A 22078-nucleotide genomic window follows, 5' to 3' on the forward strand; every position below is an offset into this window, starting at 1 on the left:
TTGATCCTCTTCTTTCAATGCGTCTATTATGTCCGCTATGTAGCTGTATTCTTCGGGTAACGTATTCAGCATGTAATTCAGCTTTTCCCTCTCACTTACTTGTGCGCCCGCACTTTTTAATTCATTGATTAATTTTTCGAAGTCGTTAAAGAATGATGCTGAATCACTGTAGTTCTCCAGTCTTATGTTTTCCAATCTCCTTCTGCATACGATCTGCAGTGCCGTCGACTCTTTCAAGTACATTTCATCGAACCTTTTTATTATATCATGCGCCGTTTTTCCTTCCCTAACATACTCCAATTGTCTGTTCGATATTGCACTATAAATTATATTAATCGCCTTCAAGTCCTTCTTGTCCCAGTCTTCATCGTCTCTTTCGTTCTTCATTCTAGTTGTAACAACCTCGCATTCCTTATATTTGAGAAACATCGTGATTCTTTGCTTCCACATTCCATAATCCTCACCATCGAATATAGGTATCATGATTTCCGATCTCTCCATTTTAATTGATTCTTCTTTTTTTTTCTTTTCTTACTCAAGCGTTCCTACGTGCTCGAAGTATATTTTGTTCCTCTGAAAGTTTTTTTTTCTTTACTGAAAACTCACTCGCAAGATCATAACCACGCACTAAATATCTTACAAAACTAGTAACCACGCTCTGCTACCATGTTAAGGAAATTCGAGGATTTGGGAATACAAATAATTGACTATATTTCCCACACAACAGTTATACATCCATATTCCACTCTGAAGAACGTCTTGCACGCACGCTGGTCGCCAACCGACTATCCTAGATTCTGCTAACATCTGGCAACAGTCTTTTGTCTCCACTAAGCCTTGACGCCCTCTGGCCCTTACACACACACTCTCATGTACAGTGTAAATGTATCACTTCCCTAACAATCTTGTATTTTATGCACTCTCTGTGTCCGAATTTCCAGAAGCTCTCTATCTTATGAAGTGTTTTCGATTAGCCGGAAAATTTTGTACGTACATACAAGAAGTATACGATCTAAGTGGAATATTCCATTATTCTCTTGATACAACAGAAACGAAATTTACAGAACTTCTCAGAAAGTTGGTTTATTATTACCAAATTAATAGAATTAATATACGTTTATCATCTTTACATACCTAAGTCGTGGAGGTTTATCGTGCGTAAAAAATTAGTGTCGTTTCAAAGTTACATTTCATACATTTTAAGCCTATAATTTGTAACGTAAAGAAAGAAGGAATATTATATTAGCGACATTTTTGTAGTCATTATATATGGTTTCGATGGCATAATTAATCAGTATGAACTTACCAGTCTTTAACGGAAGGACAAAAAGAAGAGCAGACGGCACACAGACCGCAATCATGATCATTTTCAAGTAGTATCTCAAACTGCCGTACATCTTCGAAAACTTCGTTAGTCGTAAGGGATCAAAGGATGATGTCCGTGCTGCGGAAAATAGATGAGAAGCGGCTATTTCAACAACCACCGTGTAGGTACTGCACTAGCCAGAAGTATCTGCGACAGAAATCAGAATACACTCGTTTTCGCATGGTTGGATCAATTTCGCGTGGGACTAACCTGATTGAACCTAACGCGGCGAACCAGGGCACCAGGCGAGAGCATGCACTACTGCGAGTCCGAAATGCCTGCTCTGCGAGGCGCTTGGAACACCGTCGGTGCACAGGATGGGGGGACCGGCCTGCGCCCCCTCGAAGAAGGGAACGAAAGGAGCCGCCCGCGGATCCACGGCTGCAAGAGGCAGCGAGAAAGGCTCCCCGCCGCAAAGCGACCCTAAGCCCGCGAACAAGGAGGTAGGCACGGAGGAAGCCACGAACAAGGAAAGGCCACCAAGGAACTGAGAATGCGCATCCTCCAGACTAACCTGGGAAGGTCAAGGCGAGCACAAGACCTGCTCCACCAAACCATCCGGGAGAGCACGGTCGCCCTGGCGGTGGTGGCGGAACCATACAGAGTTCTGGATGGCCCGGAGTGGGTCGGAGACACGGACGGAATGGTTGCCGTCACCTGGACATCAACGCCCGGGGCGTTTGCCCACGGAGCCCTGCTGGAACGGGGCAACGGGTACGCCGCGGTCGAGTGGGCAGGGATGATGGTGGTGTGGGTGTACGTGTCACCCAACAGCGGACGGGCAGCGTTCGAAGAATTCCTGGACGGAGTTGGCGACTGCGTCAGGCGACGACTCCCCCGACAAGTGCTCGTCCTGGGAGACTTCAACGCGCACTCCACGGAATGGGGGAACGCCAGGACCAACGCGCGCGGCCGCACGCTATCAAACTGGGCCGCGGGACTTGGTCTTCTGCTAGTGCTAGGCACGCGCGCCCACCACCCAGATGGAAAATAAAGGAGAGGAACGAAGACCTACTCCGGACGGCTGCTATAGCAACAGCTTGGAGCTGGGAGGCCTCGACAACGACGACCGAAGCAGACGTGGAAGAGGAGGCCGAGAACCTCCGCTAAGCCATGACAGCAATCTGCGACGCATCCATGCCACGAGCCACACCAGGCACGGTGCGAAGCAGAGCAGTTTACTGGTGGAACCCCGGCATCGCGGAACTGAGGACGAGATGTGGCCGGGCCCGAAGACAGTACCTAAGGGCCCGCCGCTGGCGACGACGCGACGAAGAAGAAGTCTCCTTGCACTACCGGACGTGCCGCGCGCTACGGCGCTCGCTACAGAGGGAAATTAAAAAAGCGAAGGACCGTGCCTGGTCCGAACTGGTTGAGACAGTCGAGTCGGACTCATGGGGGAGGCCATACAGGACGGTGACACGGAAACTGCGCGCGAAGGGCCCCCTGATAACGGCGGAAATAGAACCTGCACTGCTGACGCGGATCACCGGAACGCTCTTTCCCCCACAAGAAAACAGAGCGGCGGAACGGCCACGGGAAACGACACGACCGCTGGAATGGAGGGACGACTGGGAAGTCACAGAGGAGGAGATATGGGAGGCAACCAGAAGAATGACCGCCCGCAACGTGGCACCGGGCCCGGACGGAATCCCTGGCCGGATCTGGGGGGAAGTGATGGGGGTCATGGCCCCCAGACTTCGGCACCTCTTCACAAGATGCCTGAGGGAGGGAGTCTACCCCCGGGCGTGGCGGACAGCGAGGCTGGTCCTGCTCCATAAGGAGGGCCGACCGACGACCTCGCCGTCAGCGTACCGGCCGATATGCCTACTGGACGAGGTCGGCAAACTACTCGAGAGGGTAGTCGCCGCCCGCTTGGAACGACATATAGCGGGCCAAGTGCCAGGTTTGCACGAAAGCCAGTACGGCTTCCGGAAGGGGCGCTCGACGATTGACGCGGTCAGACGCGTACGAGCGATTGCGGAGGACATGGTCTCCCGGAAAGGCGTGGCGCTGGTGATTTCCCTGGACATCGTCAACGCGTTAAACACCATGCCATGGGACGGGATAGTGACGGCCCTGGAGCACTTCGAGGTTCCCAACTACCTCGTCCGATTGATCCGGGCCTACCTCGACGACAGGTGGGTGTGTTACGCCAGTAAGGAAGGAGAGGAAAAGCGATCCGTCGAGCGTGGCGTCCCGCAGGGCTCGGTGCTGGGCCCCATGCTATGGAACGTTGCGTACGACGAGGTACTACGATGCCCACTACCCCCAGGCGCGGCCATAGTATGCTATGCGGACGACACCCTAATCCTGGTCGAGGGTCGTGGCTGGCACGAGACGCTGCGCATTGGCGGAATCGCAACGGCCTGTGCGATCCGTGCCGTGAACGAACTGGGCCTGAGAGTCTCCCCTGCGAAGTCGGAGGCCATCTGGTTCTTTGACAGGAAGAGGCGAGGGACACCACCGCCCGGCCTATGCATAGACATGGCAGGTAAAACCGTCCGGATGGGGTCACAGATGAAGTATCTGGGACTCACCATCGACAGCCAGTGGACGTTCGAGCCGCACTTCGACTCACTGATCCCGAAGGTGTCAGCGGCTGCCAATGCCCTGTGCGGCCTACTACCGAACATCGGCGGGGCCGGAGACGCGGTGCGCCGACTCTACGAGGGCGTCGTTCGGTCACGAGTGATGTACGGGGCCCCAGTATGGGCGGACGACCTGATGGCAAGCCGTCGCAGCATCCTGCTCCTAAGAAGGCTGCACAGAGTGACCGCCATCAGAATCATTAGGGGATACTGGACGGTGTCTCACGCGTCGGCGTCCACCCTAGCCGCGTCCCCCCCCCGTGGGAGCTGCGGGCGCTGGCGCTCAAAAAGAGATACACCCGCCGGAGAGAATGGCACCCGGGAGAAGACCCCATCGAGCAAGCGGCTCCAAACGACACAGGAACCGCCGAGGAGGACACATGGAACCTGTGGCGATCCCAACTGATCAACGGGAGAAGCGAACACCGAGGCGCGGATGCGGTCCTACCAAACTGGGAGGCATGGAGGAGCCGCCACGGCCTCCCACTCACATTCAGGATGACACAAGTACTCCCCGGACACGGCGTGTTCGGCGAGTTCCTAAAGAGAATAAGGCGAGAGACGACAGACATCTGCCACCACTGCGGAGAGGGCAGGGACACAGCGCAGCACACCCTGGAGCTCTGTCCGGCGTGGGAGCTGCCCCGCTACACCCTGCGGCACGCCATAGGAGAAACGTGGACCCCCTCAGCGATTGTGGAAGCGATGTTGAGAGGGTCACAGGAATACGAGGCCGTCCGCCTCTTCTGCGAGCGAGTTATGCTCGCGAAGGAGCAAGCGGAAAGGGAGAGAAAAAAGACTCTCACCCCTGCAGGATAAGACGATGGAGAAGGATGGCAGTCTGACGACCCAGAGCCGCCCCGCCACCACCCCAACGGACTACGACCAGAAGAAGTGACAGCGCTAGGGACAAGCGTTAGCTCCCCCTAACGCCTACTCAATAGCCGGCTCGAACAAGAGAACGCGAGAAGGGGATGCAACTGAAGTTAATTCATAAGAGGTTCCTGGAGCACCCCTGTCACGCGCATAAGATGGTCATCGTGGAGTTTTAGTCGGTAGGAGTCCGACACTACTCTGCTGTTACGCGATTATTGCAGCAGCGGAGTATCCATGAGGATTTCTCCACGTACAAAAAAAAAAAAGGCTACGTTCGCGGGTCGATCGAACACGTTCTGCGCCTTTCCTCGGCACCAGCGTCAAAACCACCCTCGACGAGCGCAACGCACTGGTGCACCTGCAATATTAACCACTGGTCTTTCCTTTTTCGCGCGATATTATATCAGCACCTATGATACCATTTCAAAGACCGCAATCAAAACATTAAATACCGCATTAAAGCCATACAATAATTCGCAATATTCATTCGTAAACGTTATTGTATATGTGCTTAATTAATCGTTATTATGTTTCGAATGATTTACTACCTCATATTCCATAAGCAGATATATGGTTCATTTTCATCTCAAGTACGATATAATTTGTAACAAATATTTATAATTCACAATGTAAAATATTTATAATTCATTGGAAATATTATTCTATCACGGTATAGTGGTCAAATTTCACATAAATCACAAACATATGGTAGTCAAAAGCTATACTCACGACATGACAAATCATGATGATGTCATGAAAAATGGCATCCGTCCATATATATTCAAACGCAACGAACAAGTTCGAACTTTTCGAGAATAAACGATTTGTTCGATAACATCTGTCGCGAGCTTCTCTTCCTTTAACGATAACAATTGACAACTAAAGCTCGAGAGGCTCGTAAGGATGAACAGCGACGAGTATCTAGAAGCTATGTACTCACCTGGGCAAGGAGACTCCAACACCAAGGACGTTGGAAGTTTCGAGAAGCGAAGATGGAAACTGAAGTAGCACGTCAGGTCAACTCTGGCAAAAACTGCTAAAGAAAGAAAAGTCCAACTAATTTGTTTCCAACAATAAAATGAAATTAATTTGTTTCACAAATTATTAACTGGATATTATTCAAAAATTATTCAAAATTCGCTTGATTGATTCACGGCCCGGGACACTTGGGTCATACCATTTTGGTAATGGACGAAAATGGCAGACGGAAGAACGACCGTTTTTTTTTCATATTTCTCTTTCCCCGGGAAACGAAAGAATGCCCGAGCACCTTGTTTCATTTCTTCTTGACATCAATTTCAATCTTTTTAAACGAAATATAATCTGAACGATGAAAAGTTCATTCAAATAATGCTCCGCGCCAGACACTCACGAAAATTAAGAAGAAACACGGAAAATTCGCGAATAAAACGGATTTCTTTGTCCCAGTGAGATAATAAATCTCGTACACGTATTGGTTTTTAAAATCAATATATCCACCAATGTGCACTCGTTTAACAAGGGTGATGGAACGTGCCAAAAATCTCTCAAGAGGGTCTTGGCAACGGAAGAGTCGAAAATGTCACAATTATGAATGAAAAATTCGAATAGTTGCTGATTTTACAGTCGAAACCGATAAAGAACTCCAGATATTCCCCCAATTAATTTACAATAAATTCGCGAAAATGATCGATTGCTGACGTCATTGTATTCTAGAAAGATTGTAAAACGATAAGAATTTATTGAAAAAACTTATATTCGATGATAACACTTCTAATAAGAGTACTAAGAGGAGCGATTCTGTACTCACCTTCCTGCCTCGAAGTACCAAACGCAATTAACCCTCCGCCCAGGATGGAACCGTTCGGAACTTTTGTAAGTCACTGCACGGCCGCTGCTTATGGTGGAAATGTAATAGATATAAGTACAGAGCGCGTGAGCGAACTAAAAGCGCGATAGAGAAGTAGAGAGAGGATGTTCCGTCCTTGTCTAATGACGCGCACTTGTACAGGAAATATGTAACAGCGGTATACGAGCAGCGTCACTGTCCACTAGTGTGCATGCCTGATTAAACAAGGACAGGAAGTATCTATACATGGTGTTCTCTTTCTATTTCCATGTTGCATCCATCTTACTATACAGTACACACACTCAGCTATTCTATCATTATATTTGTGCGTTGCTTATGTGTGAACCAAACATTTCCATGACAACAAATCGTTTGTCTCTTGTTTGATGCTCGGTTTTCAACGGAGTTGAAAGAATTTTTTAAGAGAAACGTAATGGACGGGTTGTTTTTAAAGTAATAAACGGAAATTCTCGTATCCATTGAGAAACGATAGGCGATTTGAAAGTGTCACTATGAACGGTGATTTATCGATGCAAGGTAGTATGAATAAGATATTTTATAATCTGCGAAAAAAGGTAAGGAATATTCTAGATTTTAGATTTTAGAATTTCAACGTCACAGACGAGTGTGTTTTGTTATTTCATTTGTAATATTGCTGCAGTTCTCTTAATAGCTGTTCGTTTCATGCGATACTCGCACATAGTATCTATGACTTTTGCTTCTAACAATTTTTATAATTAGGCTGTATCAAATATTTTTAACGTTCGTGTTTCATGAAAAATCATGTGTAACTCGTTGAATTCGCAAATGTAACAAAAAATTACATGAAAAACCTTATATTATTGTAATGCAAAAATAATTATATTAGGAGGAGAGTCGTATTTCGGAACGTCATCGGAACATATTATACCTTGTATGTGATTATTTGGAACACAATGGGTGAGTATATTATAATTAAAATATATTCCTAGTTCCAATTCTTTTGAATAGTGTCAGTGACCAATCGAAATAGAAATCAGTGGACATCATGGAAAGAGAAGGCGAAACCAAATTTGAAAATTCGACATCGGTAATTCAGTAGTTAAGAATAACTCAATCGATAATGTAGATTAACTAGTTATAAACAAATATATGAAGTATAAATTCAAATTATTCTTATCCATCTAAAAATTGGAAATTAAAAAGCAGAAGACAAGAAATTATCTTCGAGGATCTATATAGTAAATACATTCTTTTGCCTGTCTTACCTAGAGATAAAACAGTTGTTTGATGGTTATCTTATAGTGTTCAGTCATTGCGAAAAATATTTTTAATCAGTTAAAAACTATAATTAATTAAAAACTACATTTTTTTAGGTATATAGACGTTAGCGATGTATTATTCCGGGAAGCTCGTCTATCTCTCGAACATCGGGTTTGCGACAACATCGATTTGGAAATTATCGTTGCAGAGTATGAAAATTATTACAAGATGAAATTTCAAAAATATCCCATATTGTGTAAGAAAATAACTGGAAGGGAAATGACGAGGGAAGTGACAAATGCAAGCAAAACGTAAGAATTTAAATTATTTAACGATATTAAACGGTATTCAACGTATTCAACGTATCGTATTCAACGTATCGTATTCAACGTATCGTATTCAACGTATCGTATTCAACGTATCGTATTACAATATGATCCAGTGTTTGTAGAAGTATTGAGACAAAAGCCAAATCTGTTAGTAAACAAGCGAGAAGTGAGCCTGTGAAAGAGACGAATCTACAGCAGAAGATAACTGATGACAATACGAATCATATTAATCTCGCAATGACAGTGACGTCAATATTCCCCAATGAGAGTGATGGACGTTCATCAGAAGAGCTATTTAACGTCCCAATGGAACAATCCATGCAATCGAAGATATTGAAATGCATTGAAAAGCTTTATTCAGATAATCCGGAATTACGAGGCTGAGGACATCTCATGCGTAAGTTATTTTCGATTAATATACGTATCGTAAAGCTTTTAAACGATAAAATTCCCGTCGATAAACCGTCCAACGTATATCGACGATGAGGTGATTTCAGTAACGCTTCAAATATCAAATTACGTAACACTTACTTAATATAGAGAAGACGCCATTTTATCTTTGTATCGTCACAGGAGATCATAGTAAACAAATTAAATGTACATTGGGATGACGTTATAGGCCTAGAGGAATGTAAAACCGCTGTTAAGGAGGCCGTTGTGTATCCCCTTAAGTATCCTATCTTTTTTGATGGCCCGTTTTTCCCCTGGAAAGGTATTTTGCTGTACGGCCCACCTGGTACAGGTAAGATACTCGCATTCTTTTCATTTCTGTACGTGTTTACAAGAAATATACAAAACAGGGAAAACGAAGTTAGCGAAGGCAGTCGCGACAGAATGCCATTGCACCTTTTTTAACATAACTGCCAGCTCATTGGTCAGCAAATGGAGAGGCGATTCCGAGAAGTATATACGTGTAAGTTGCTTTGTCTATGTAAGTCTCTTTGTTCCTTTGTCTATGAAGGAGAGATTCTAGGTATAAAAAGATTTGATTTTATTTTTCGTCATTTATATATAAATAGAATAGTTGTTTGGAAAACGAAATGATATCATATTCGTGATGAGGCAATGAATTTAAGGAATTTCGAATATAATATTTAATGAATAATACATTTGTTAAACTGAACAGGTTTTATTTGAACTTGCCTATAGTCATTCGCCTACAATTATTTTTATCGGCGAGATTGACTGGATCGCCACAAATAAAGGAGACTGTATATTGTCTGAACCTGCAAAGAGATTCAGATCAGAACTTCTTTCTAGATTGGATGGATTAGTGTCTAATGAGAATTCTAATGTAGTTCTTCTGGCTACAACTAATTCCCCTTGGTACGTATATCACGTTATTTCAATGTTTTCTAAGTAGAAAATATCGTAATATTTCTCCAAATTCCAAATATGTTATTGTGTTGTTTGAAGTATTCCTTCATTATTATTAGTATAATAGAACGATAATATTTATTGTAAATATGTTATTAGGGGCATTGATGCAGCTTTAATCAGGCGTCTCGAAAAGCAAATATACGTATCATTACCCAATGAAGTTGCTCGACTTGGTATATTCAAATTATACCTTAGCAACCACTTATTAGAAAATACAGATATTGTAAACCACATAGTAAAATGTACTGAAAGATATTCTTGTGCAGATATAAAATTGCTTTGTAAGCAAGCGTGGCTACTAGAAATAAGCCCGATATGGAGGAGACTTGAAAAGAAAGAAACACCTGTTACCACTTTGAAATATGAATTAAAAAGTTATGAAATATTAGCAAAATTGTTAAAAAAAATGTCACCTACAGTTATGCAAATAGATAAATATGATACGTGGAACAAATAAATACGCAATCGTAAGGACAGATATTGAAAAATATAAATAAATGGATTATCGTTCGAGAAATCATTCGCATGTGTGTGCATGTGTGTATGCGCGCATGTGTGTGCGCGCATGTGTGTGCGCGCATGTGTGTGCGCGCATGTGTGTCATGTGTGTCATGTGTGTGCGCGTGTGTGCGCGCACGCGCTGTAGGCTAAGTTTAAAATGTTCGGTTGTATTATATCCTTGTATTATATATGTCGGAGATGAAAGGAAAACCGGAGCCTTCCCTTTGCAATTTTGAGGAAGCCTTCTAATGCTTTAGCCTAGATTTTATCATAACTGTAATTAAGCAATTGTCATTTGTAATTGTTTGATATTTGTGAAAGCGAAAGTGGGTTCGAGGTGACAACTGGTCGCCGAACGTAGCCACGGTCACGGGATAAACGTTTTGCCTCACGAAGGTGTGGATCGGTTGTATTGTTCTCCCTAGAAATCACATAGAATTGTACTTTAGAGATGTCGATATAATGGGACACACGTTGTATTAGGAATCAATCTCCAGACAGAAACTGCCTAGCAACGACGTTTGAATCTTTCTCGATGTTTCCAAAGAGTATACAACAAACTTTTGACAGAAATTGCCTAGCAACAACGATTGGAACCTTCTCGATGTTTCCAGCGAGCATATAACAAACAAATGCAGTCGTATAGCGAAAAAGATTTTCATCAGATATTCATTCGTGTGATCGCCTTGGAAAGTGATACATCGAGCAATTTACCGAGTGTCTCAGCAATTGTAGTTTGTGTTTAAAATTATTCTACACATAGTAAAGAGTTATCCCGTTGACCGTGGATTCGTTTGAACCCCGGAACATTGTTAATAGCGTTAATTAAATTCATTATTCGTGAAACCTATCAATCGTTAATCTCATTATACGTTAAATTCATTATTCGTAAGACATATTATTCGTTCCTCTTATTGTTCGTTAAACTTATTAATCTTTAATCTAATTATTAGTTAAACTTATCATTTGTTAATCTTATTATTTATTAAACTCATTATTCATAATATTTCGTAAAATCTTTTTTATTCGCGTAAACATATTCTGTTTCGTAAAACAATGGCTAATTATTCGTTCCTCTTATTGTTCGTTAAACTTATTAATCTTTAATCTAATTATTAGTTAAACTTATCGTTTGTTAATCTTATTATTTATTAAACTCATTATTCATAATATTTTGTAAAATCTTGTTTATTCGCGTAAATATATTCTCTGTTTCGTAAAACAATGGCTAATTCAAACGAAGGATCATTACGCGCCTTAAATCCTAATGATAACCCGACATATATATGTGAGTGTATTTTATCAAAAATATGTTTTTTATGTTTTCTTATCTTAGTAATTATTTTTAAAAAAGTCTTAAAGTCTTATATGAAAATAAAGCTGTTCTTTATTTCAAATAATTGAAGTAAATAAATACAATGAGTTTTATATTTTATTACATCTTATATTATTGTTATATTGTTATTGAAAAAATTGATATAATCAACAGTTCTTCCTGTTCTCTTGATTGTTTCTTGCTTGTTTCAAACCATGATAATAACCTACAAAAGAAATAACATAGTCCATTGAAAATTTAATATACAATAAAATACTTATATGAAATAATTACCTGTGTAATATACCATGTAACCACTAATATACCATGACATCAACATACTTGAAAGTGCGTCTGTATCATTATCTGGTAATCTAGTACATTTTATTAAAATTTCGTATTTTTTTTCCAAATAAAATGTTAAACTTATTCCAAATTACTTATTAATATTAGAAGTATTCAGCATTCCATTAGAATTTTTAAATTGTACTTACTTGGCCATTAATTGTGGTGGTAAAGGAGGTGCAGGTGGCATTATATCAGTCATCGAATTGAAAGATGGTCCCGGTATGAAGTGATGTTTATACGCATTTGCTTCTTCAGAGTCACAATCCATTTTTTCTACATTATATTTTTTCGAATTTACATTTGTAGAAAAATTAGTCTCACAAGTCTCATCGTTCTCTTCATTGAATTTCTCTTCCAAAGCTTTCTTTTGTTGTGCTATTTGACTTTGCAAACCTTCTGATTCTAAAAGAGAACTCAACTCGACTTTCTGTGTATTACCATAGCCTAAACACAGAGTAAAAGAAATTTTTGTCATTTAATAGAATGACTGAGTGCCATTCGGTTACTGTCCTTACAGGCAATGTATTAGAATTTCCCGTGCATAAATGTATATGTATAAATGTTTGCCTTGATATATGTAGTAATAATCACTCGTCTAATGAGGAGAATTATATTCCAAGCAGCTAATAATGAACAATAAGTAACATGCATGTTTATGGTTCATGACCCTATATCCCACGGGTCTCCCCATAGACATTGACAGGTACTCCTGCCCAGTTAAGGACCTGCTGAATGACACTGTGATAGACTATGCGAAAGCCTTTACTTCATATATATATGTATTTTTAGTACATTTCTTAATTGACATAACCATCATGCTAAAGGTATTACCTACAAATTTTACAACACACGTGCTGTTGAGGTTATTCGGTGTGTAAACAGAGAAAACACGTGGATAAATTGTAAGGTAGAAAATATATTTAAATAGAAGTGTAATAAGTAAAAATACAATTTGAGCTGGTCCAGATCCGCACGCTAGCTGTGTTACCTAATAACTGAAAAACCCCGAAGCCAACGTCGCCTGTCTACTGTTTATGGCCTGACTTCGTCGCAGTCTTTTGTCTACACGCTGTCGATGGCTTCAGTGCTTGAGAAAACTAAAAAAGACCAGATGTAGAGTTTTCTTAGAAGTGGTAACCACTTCAACACGTGCCATTGTTTTCGTAAATTTTTGATATTATAGCTTCATAAATTTCTCCATCCTCTGTGTATATTGCACGATAAGGTGCTCCTATGATCCATTTCTATAGAGAAAAGATGTGTATACAAATAAATATAAGTAAATAGCAAAATAAAATAATTTGCTTCTTAATCAATATATTTAATAATATTCTGTATCAAATTTGTAATATTCTATCAAAATCACAACCTTATGTAATTTACTTGCGTGTTTAGGCTGCTTAAGATTTTGTAGGTTTTCTTTCGGTTGAGAATTTCCAACATCCATTCCCATTCGCTTGATAACTTCTTCTTTTGCTAAATTTATTGCTTTATCATATGCTTCTATTAATGCACTATCATCCCAAACATTATCATTGGCTGTGTCTGTATCCTTTTGAGATAGCAAATTATACGTTATTAATATTGATACAAGTATTTTATTATCAAACTATTGCAAATTATCATATATGTCATTTTTCAAAAATTGACTAAAAGGTAATGGATACTGTTAATTACTATTATGCTAAGATCTTGTACTAAAATAATGATAAAACCATTACGTTTCCATTACCATACATACGTTTCCATTTCCTCGTATAAAAAGAACATTCATATCATCTGCCATTTTAAAATAACATCATTTAAATATTGAATTTGCTTCTGAAATATTAATTTGTCTCATTTCTTTAACTCTAACACATTGTAAACAATGATGACATTATACCAACTATAATACTAAAAATCTATTCCCCATTCATTCGAAAGATTATTTTTTGAAGCAAGGTTAACATTGAATGTTCCCAAACTTCAATAACTGTATTTTACTTTCTTTACAATATCTAACAATATATTAGAATACTATAAAAAAATATTGTATGCACAAGAAACTGTTTATAGCGAAATAGCAAAAGAATTAATCACATATTATAACTAAAACGAGATTGTTAAGTAGATTATATTATACTGCATATGCGTTAGTGTTTCAGCTGGTAAATATAGTTTTTATATCTGAAGATAAATAAGATTTAATTCTATAAAATTGCATAATGAATTATACATCTATCTATTACTATTCGTATTTCCCCTTAGTTGTATGTTGTCAATAGCATCAATCACGAACATATAAATAAATATAGAAGAAACCGTTCGGAAATGGAAAGGGAAAAATGAACATGGAAGACAAGAAAGTTTTCTTCAGGTTTAGCGTATGCGTGATACGCTTTGAATGTCTCAGATAAAGATAAAGATACTCTGCTCATTTCTATTTGTTCCGCAGAACGAGAAATTTGTTGTCTTTCATATTGGTTTTTACGATTCAATTTTTGGGTAGTTTTCCTTAGCGAGTGTCGGTCCCTGTTTGATATAACCAGACCGTAATTTATACAGATATGTATTATAGATATATATTTGTAAAACTGAAATCAGATGAAATAAATGTTGCCTGAGGTTTTAAACGTTTAATAAAAACAATATTTCATTTGGAAAAAATGTAAGATATGTAAAATTACACATTGATCATTTTGCTGGTCTTGTATCATAAAACGTGTGGCCCGAAGAGCACGTGTCCGGTAGAGATACGTCACTTGTGTTAGGAATCGTTTTATAACCTATCACAGTAAGGGAACGTCCCAGTATAGCAGCCGAAGAATGCCGTGGAAGTTTTTGTACAAAGTACAATTGATCTACAATTGATATTTTCCGCAATACTTATCTGGTGTTCGGTCAGGGTGTCCTATACTCATGATATTTATGACAGTGGAATGGCGTTAGTAAATCAATTACAAAAATTTTCGAGATCAATTCTCGGTATTGCATCAAATTATTCAAAATATACAAGCAACACAACGTTGCCCTTTTTGCAGGCAACAAGAGGAATATCGACCACGCAACCACTTTCAGAAAAACAAGAGTAAGTGATACAAATTTTCTTGTGTTTTCCTTCTTTTTTTAATAGAATTTCAGTACTTACCTTCCAATATAAAATTGGTGTCAAAATAATAATGCTAATAGTAATGTCTAAGAAATTTTTCTCTTTGTAGGAGTATAACATCTAGAAAAATAACATAGTATTAATAGAATAGTATTAATAAGAACAACATTGACAGTGAACAACTAAAAATATAACACTGTTATAAATATATGATATATGAATTTTATTTATGTATTATTAAGACAAGTATATCTTATTTTTAAATTATTTCTATTATCATAAGTGATACATATAATTAAGGTATAATTAAGAGAAGATTAATTGAAGAAACACAAAAAATAAAGAAAATAATTATATTGAGATAATTTTTATCTTTCATAAATATTATTTTCAGAGTAAATATAACGTTTGTTAAAGCAAGTGGAGAGAGAATCAAAGCAAAAGGGAAAGTTGGAGATACTATATTAGACATAGTAGTAAATAATGAAATTGATTTAGATGGATATGGTATGTTTTAAAGAAGCATAATTTACTTAATTTAAAATAAATAATTTTGAGGTAGAAAATATTTGAAAATTTTAATTTTTATCAAGTTTAATATTCTTATTATTTTTAACTTTTGATACTTTATTATATAAGTATGTTGTAATATTAAAATATAATTTATATAGGTGCTTGTGAAGGAACATTAACTTGTAGTACGTGCCATTCAATATTTTCGAAAGAAGTTTATGATGCACTTCCTGACAAACCAACAGATGAAGAATTAGACATGTTGGATTTAGCATATGAATTAACAGATACGTTAGTTCATAATAATCAGTATCAAATCATTCACATTATTAATTCTATTACCTTTTAATATTTTATAAAGTGAATTTTTCTATTTAAATCTATGTAAAAACAGGTTAGTATTGGGTATTTCGAAATCTGCATCTCAATGTAGAATTTCAAATCGCTATCTCTGAATACTACGAAACTGAAATTATAATAAATTTTCATAATTTTTTATTTATGACCCTATAATCATTACAAATCTATGTTGGAATTAGCATATTTACAATGTTGATTTTCAAATGGATAAATAGAAATCTTATTGTTTATTATTATTAGTATTAATTTGTATAGCAATAAATATATTTATTGACATATTCAGTTATATAATATTTAATTTCAGGTCACGGCTAGGCTGTCAAATAGTAATGTCTAAGGAACTAGATGGAATTGAGGTAAGAGTTCCATCAACAATTAATGATGCAAGAGCATAACTGAAATTATCTATAGGTTTTTGAAAATTTGTATACAATGTTATACATCTCTTGTTAAAAAACCCTTGTTATAATTATTAAAATATTGGTATTAAAAAAATATAATAAAGAATCTTGTGTTTAAATGTGAAGCTTATATATATATACATATGTTATAATATAATTGCAATTTTGATATTTGTACATTGCCATTGTAAAAAGCCTATCCAATTATGAAGAAAATATATCTCTTATTTTTAATATACAGGGTGTCAATTTTAAAACGTTCATCTAAATTATTTTCGTTACTATTAAAGATAAGAAGAAATTACTAAGGAAGACTTAAATAGTTTTAAGATGTGTACTTGGTTATGATAAAAAAGACTCTTGTGGAATAAATTTTGCAACTTCTGAAAGATTAGATAAAAACTTAGAACCTAAAAAATAATTTGAAATTAATTTCGTTTAGATATACTGTTTGATTTCTTAGCTATGGGCAAGTTTAAAAGATCATCAAACTCATGGTCAACAAAACAACAGAAATGTACATGCAATGCTTTTTCGTTTCACAACAAGTTATCTGACACTATCATCATTTTCGTGGCACATGCAACATTATCGATTCAGTATAGTAATGTTTTGGATTAAAACAAATGTCTCGACATTGGAGCAAAATATTTCAACCTTTAAGGACTAAAATTAAAACTTATGAGTTTGTTTATAATTTTAATAGATTTTATTAATATTGTGTTTACTGGTTTATTAATTACAAGAAAGTTTGTAAAAGACTGAAGTTTTACGTAAAAAGTACAAATATTCTTTCAACAAAATTAGTCAAATCACATCATTATTTATACATATTGTATATAAATAAAATATGCGGATATATTACTTTACCCTAGAATTAAAATTCAATAATATTGAAGAATCTTATTTATTCAGATTTTGTACATTATCGCTTCTAACCTCGGATAATAGAACAACAAATTAAATATTTTTAAACAAAAAAACTTTGTTCCTTTGTTTGATTTCCCTTGCTCGCGTTTCTTAACTACTTAGATATAAAATACTTACGTTTTCGAAAATTCATACTTCACAAGCTACTAAACGCTTTATCTGTTCAGAATAATTTATTGTTTTCTTAACTAGGTACATACCAAATACATCTATTAAGTTGGTATTTCTCATAATTACCAGTACATAAAGCTAAAACACTTTTGTACTATGCTTGTTATACATGGATCTAACAAATAATTTAACTTGTGTATTGTCGTTTGTATATTTTGTTACGTGTAAAATATTCTATTTCTACACTACTTACAAGTTCGATAAAGTGTACATTACACATCGTGAAATTTACATATTTTCACTTGGTTACCCTGCCCAATTCGAATATAATTCAGAACGTATGTGCTATATTTATATATTCTGCATTTGTTTTGTATATTATGTACACTGATCTGATCTTTGTAAACGCGAGTTTTACGATATTAATGAGAAATTTGCCAATTTAATGGAAGTTGTTAATTTTTTCTGGCACGTTTCACGTTAGCAGACATGTTTCTTAAGTTACAGTCGAAAAGTGTTTTTATGTAAAAGAATAGGAATGATCAAGTTATTTTAAGATGACAAGATATTTCACGTCTTCTATTTAAATATAGCGTTAAATTTTAATTCCGTCAATTCGTATATACTCATACATCGAATTTCCTTTTCTCATGTCATTTCTTTTCTTTCATTTCACATTTAATTACAAAGATAAAGTGTAAGTACGTTCCTCTTTAAAATTAATATCAAATGTCGCAAAATATACAAAAGTAAACTAAGAAGAGGGGTACATATTATTACACAAACTGTCGTTCATATTGCATATGTACATATGCAGTATAAAAACAATACTTTTTAGTTTTTAATCTCTTGTTTAAATAATCCTAATATCTGATTCGATATAACTGTGTTTATTGGAAGTAATTAAGCTATAGCCTGCGCACAGGAGAAGAAGGAACAAACACGTATAGTATACACGCTTAAATAACAAAATTAAGTCAGTTTACGTTCAATGTGAACTTGATCAAAGTTCCAGTCTCGAATTATAGAGATTCTTACTATCAGTTTACAAAATTCGATATTACGATTATGTACCGTATTTGAAAAACATAAAATGCTTTGTTCAATTTTAAATAAAACTAATATTTACCAAAGCGAATACGAAAAAAATGTTATCATCAAACTCAATTTTCAATTATCAAACTTAATCCAGCACAAATACAAATGTTATTCGTGCTTTTTTACTTTTACTACTTTTCAACTCTCTATAGTTCGAGATTTGAGTTCCGCTAACTTTCTTTCTACTGCGCATGCGCAACAGGAAAACTTGAATTACACGTAATAGTCAAAAATTCGAAAATCTTATCCTTTCGTGGCAGCGAAAGTAACCTAGGACTAGAGGTTCCATAACATTAATAATAATAAGGCAATAATATTAATATTAATAATAATGTAATCGAGTACTACTAACAATATTAATAATAATAATAATAGTAGGGTAATGGCAAGATACACGCGGGTATAAATTAATCATTCCTTTCGTAATATTTACGACGTCTTCGGGATATTCTTTAGAAATTACTTTATTTCTGGTCAATATTCATTAACGAGCAACTTTTCTCTCTGTTTCTTATCACGATTTTTTTCACTTCATCACAATTGTACCGTTAGAAATTATTCAAAACATTGTTAAAATGTCCATGAAATATATGCAATTGCCGTATTGAATAAGCGAGTAATGAAGTTGCTGTTTCACTGAATAAAAGTGAAATCTCCAATGCGTGTGCTCAAGTATATAAGTTAAAAAAAGATTGGTACATCAATGCCTATTATTCTTAATCAATATTCATCATTTAACAATTAGGACCGAATTTTTACAAACCAACTCTAAACCACGACCCAATTTACAAATAAAAAGATCGATGTGTAAATTAACTATCAACTATTAATCTCCAATCCTATGTGAAGATATAATGTTCGGACCAAATTTCTAAACTAACGTGGACAATTCATGCGGACTATTGGTGGTTGCTGCGCTACTTAGATCCAATGTGGCAGCCGGAAGACCAGAACTGACGCTGCCGGTTGCTTCCCGTGGCAAATGCTGCGATCTATTTAGCTTATTTCCAGGACTCGGTGGCGATCTATCTGCTGGTGTATCCGGTGGCGTAACCACGTTTCTGTGTCCGCTCACGTTCAGATGATTGTGCGTCGCCGCGATCGGAGCTGGCGATGAGAGCAACAAGGGCGGTGGAGACATTGACACGTGTCGATGATGATGATGGTGATGATAGTGTTGGTACTGTGCAGCTCGGCCGTGCGTTGCGTGGCTGGTATTTAGTTGGTTCGTCACGGGCCCGACTTTCGTTGGGCAGCCAGCATGGTGGATGGTTAACGGGCCACGTAGTTGTTGTTGCTGTTGTAGCTGGTGCTGGTTCTGGTGCTGTTGCAGCTGCTGCTGACGCTGCAGCTGTACCGCCGCTTCGCACTGTTCGCGCGCTAACGCCTTCACGGCATTCGTCTTCTCCTACGAAATAAGAATGATAGGTTAGGTTGTAGTCAGGGGCCATAACAAATTAAAAAAGTTATAATATAAGAATTTACATTTTAGTTGAAATGATTCTAGTTACGAATAAGTATTAAAGATGATTCAAATCTTTTTCGTTACCGATAACCATGGTGAAAACTCTTTTGGATTACTTTCAGCCATTATCAATCTTATTGTCAATACTACATGCTTGAAGTAGGAGGAGGTGTACAGAGAAAAAGACTTTTTCTCAGCAAATATAATTGTAAATTCGACCAATTGCGAGGGGACGTAATCGCGAGGAGAGACGTCAACGGGTGTCGTAAATCCCCGTTACGATTATAACAATCGACACCACGAATTGATCGATCCCCTGATTTCCGTTGAGATAATAGGGGTGATTGAGTTTGTATAACACTGTGATTCACAGAATTATAAATTATATATTTCCAACACTTAGATTACACTGACGTAGAAAAATAAATAGTTAACAACTTGTCGCACGAAGATGCGATAGATATGTACGCTAGAGCAGGGCTCTTATAATGGAAATTAATGTATCAATGGACTTAGCACTATGATATGTTTAGGAGAGAAGATGTATGTTCGACAACACCGAGAACCGACAAAAGATTTGCGTGAAGTATGCGACTCTCGCGCTATGTGTAGACTACCGCGTTAGTTGGTAGACTGTCTGTCGCTCTTTTTTTTTTTTACGGAAGAAAAGTTCGGTGTGGGTGTGCCCCTGTGCCTAAAGAACGCGGATTCGTTGGTCCCACTTTCGTTAGGAAAAGTGAGGGTAACGAACCGCGGTGTCGATTGGTCATGACCTGCACTACTGCTCGAAGGGATGAGTAGGGAGTACATGACTGTGTGCGTGAGAAAAACCTAGCTTGTTTTATTACAGGGCTATTCGGATTTTCCTAATGGGTGCATACCCGCTTTCTCCGTGTTTTAAGTGCGACTAATAAACCCAAGGACACCTCTAAAACCGACTGTGTTTCGAGAATATTTTTAAGCTTTAGAAATTCTTCAAGACAAACGGATTGAAGACATATGGCGAAACAATGCAGGGAAGTGAAAGTTATGGTGGGTCCTTAGGTTTATTGAGGGTCGAAGTGACGTTACGCAGGCGGTTGTTGTCCGGTCGCGCGGGCTGGCGTGCAAATGTTTTAGGCGGCGTAACAATAATCGTTACTCAATTATTTTGTTCAACAGTTTTACAAATCTCCCAAAAATAAACGAGAATACGAAAATACACTGAATATCGTGTGTATGGTTATTTATAAAATCCCCTTGAAATAGTTGCGATCGCGGATCACATAAACAAACGAACCTGTCATTCTACAGAGTATCTTTTTCGGTGAAATTATGCAAACGTAAATGTAACTTCGGTAGAACTCCTCGAGAACTTGTAAGCTTATATCACTCTGACCCAACCAGTCCACTCTAAAGTGTATAATTTATAAAAGGGGATTATATTAATACGCGGAGGATGTGGTAGGTGGTAAGTTTTGCATATGAATGTTTGTTGATACAACGAATGATTAAATGGAGGTTTTCATGAATGTGATAAGGACTAGATCGAATGTTTTAACACTTATAACTAGAATGCGTATTTTCATACAAGTTTGTAGTTTTACGAACATGATCAAAGAAATAAAATTTTAATCGAGATTTGTTTTCTTATATACGTATATTTTAGCGCATTTTATGCATTTTGCGCCATTTGCGTACTTTTCAATTTCGCACGAATAAAATAAAGATCAGCAATATAATTATAACGCTTCTTAAAAATGTGAAAAATCCTGGTTTCCTAAAAGCTTGCAATTGATTTCAGAAAAATTTTTATGAACTCTACCAGATAAATTATGGTAACTCTGAAAACAAAATTTCACGATAAAACGATTTCCGAGTAAAATACACATAAAAGATGATTTAGACGTGTTTGAACGTGTTCGTTTTCTTTTTTAATAGCGATATGTTCTTACCCTCTGCCACACGAAGACGTTATGGACCATTGCGCATCCACAAAACACGATGCCAAGGCCTATGAAAACCGACGTAACGATTGCCGGTGTGACACCAATTACCTCTCAGAGAAAAGACATCGACTCCCGACTGTCGGACGCCAACGCCGCGACGCATCTTAGTCCCCATCAGAGATAAGGCCCCAACCCCGACTTTCGGACTCCTTGGAATCCACACCAAACCCCCCAACATCCCCAAGCCAGGGTGTATATAAGCCGAGACTTCATCCAGCCCGGGGAGTTCTCGTTCTAGTTGCTGTTCTTGTACAACACCCCTTTCTCTGTTCAACGTTATTCTACTGTAAGTGCCAAAGTCATAATAAAGTTCGATAAAAGAGAATTAATAGTTGGGCTACGACT

General features: G+C 37.9%; 3 protein-coding genes and 1 pseudogene across 3 annotated transcripts; 2 read left to right on the plus strand and 2 right to left on the minus strand.

Moving 5' to 3' along the window:
- The first annotated feature begins 6666 nt into the window (after positions 1-6666).
- LOC117240447 lies at positions 6667-10027 on the plus strand (annotated as a pseudogene).
- Positions 10028-11558: 1531 nt separating this feature from the next.
- On the minus strand, positions 11559-13574 carry LOC117240448 (survival motor neuron protein-like). Its single transcript, XM_033506482.1, has 7 exons — positions 13518-13574; positions 13146-13328; positions 12925-13020; positions 12608-12623; positions 11923-12220; positions 11723-11802; positions 11559-11654 (listed from the first exon to the last, which is right to left on the minus strand). The coding sequence occupies exons 1-7, from the start codon at positions 13560-13562 to the stop codon at positions 11596-11598; spliced, it is 777 nt and encodes a 258-aa protein (XP_033362373.1). The 5' UTR covers positions 13563-13574; the 3' UTR covers positions 11559-11595.
- An 871-nt stretch (positions 13575-14445) lies between these two features.
- Positions 14446-16276, plus strand: LOC117240443 (adrenodoxin-like protein 2, mitochondrial). The gene is made up of 4 exons (XM_033506480.1): positions 14446-14846; positions 15262-15374; positions 15539-15671; positions 16045-16276. The coding sequence occupies exons 1-4, from the start codon at positions 14698-14700 to the stop codon at positions 16133-16135; spliced, it is 486 nt and encodes a 161-aa protein (XP_033362371.1). The 5' UTR covers positions 14446-14697; the 3' UTR covers positions 16136-16276.
- A 2066-nt stretch (positions 16277-18342) lies between these two features.
- LOC117240444 (dual specificity tyrosine-phosphorylation-regulated kinase 1A-like) lies at positions 18343-22072 on the minus strand. The gene is made up of 2 exons (XM_033506481.1): positions 21680-22072; positions 18343-19688 (listed from the first exon to the last, which is right to left on the minus strand). Exons 1-2 carry the CDS (start codon positions 21707-21709, stop codon positions 19152-19154), a joined length of 567 nt encoding a protein of 188 aa, XP_033362372.1. The 5' UTR covers positions 21710-22072; the 3' UTR covers positions 18343-19151.
- Between the last annotated feature and the right edge of the window lie 6 nt (positions 22073-22078).

Source organism: Bombus vosnesenskii, unplaced genomic scaffold, assembly GCF_011952255.1.
Source record: "Bombus vosnesenskii isolate JDL3184/JDL3185 unplaced genomic scaffold, Bvos_JDL3184-5_v1.1 scf7180000014632, whole genome shotgun sequence".
In the NCBI taxonomy this organism is placed as follows: Eukaryota; Metazoa; Arthropoda; class Insecta; order Hymenoptera; family Apidae; genus Bombus; species Bombus vosnesenskii.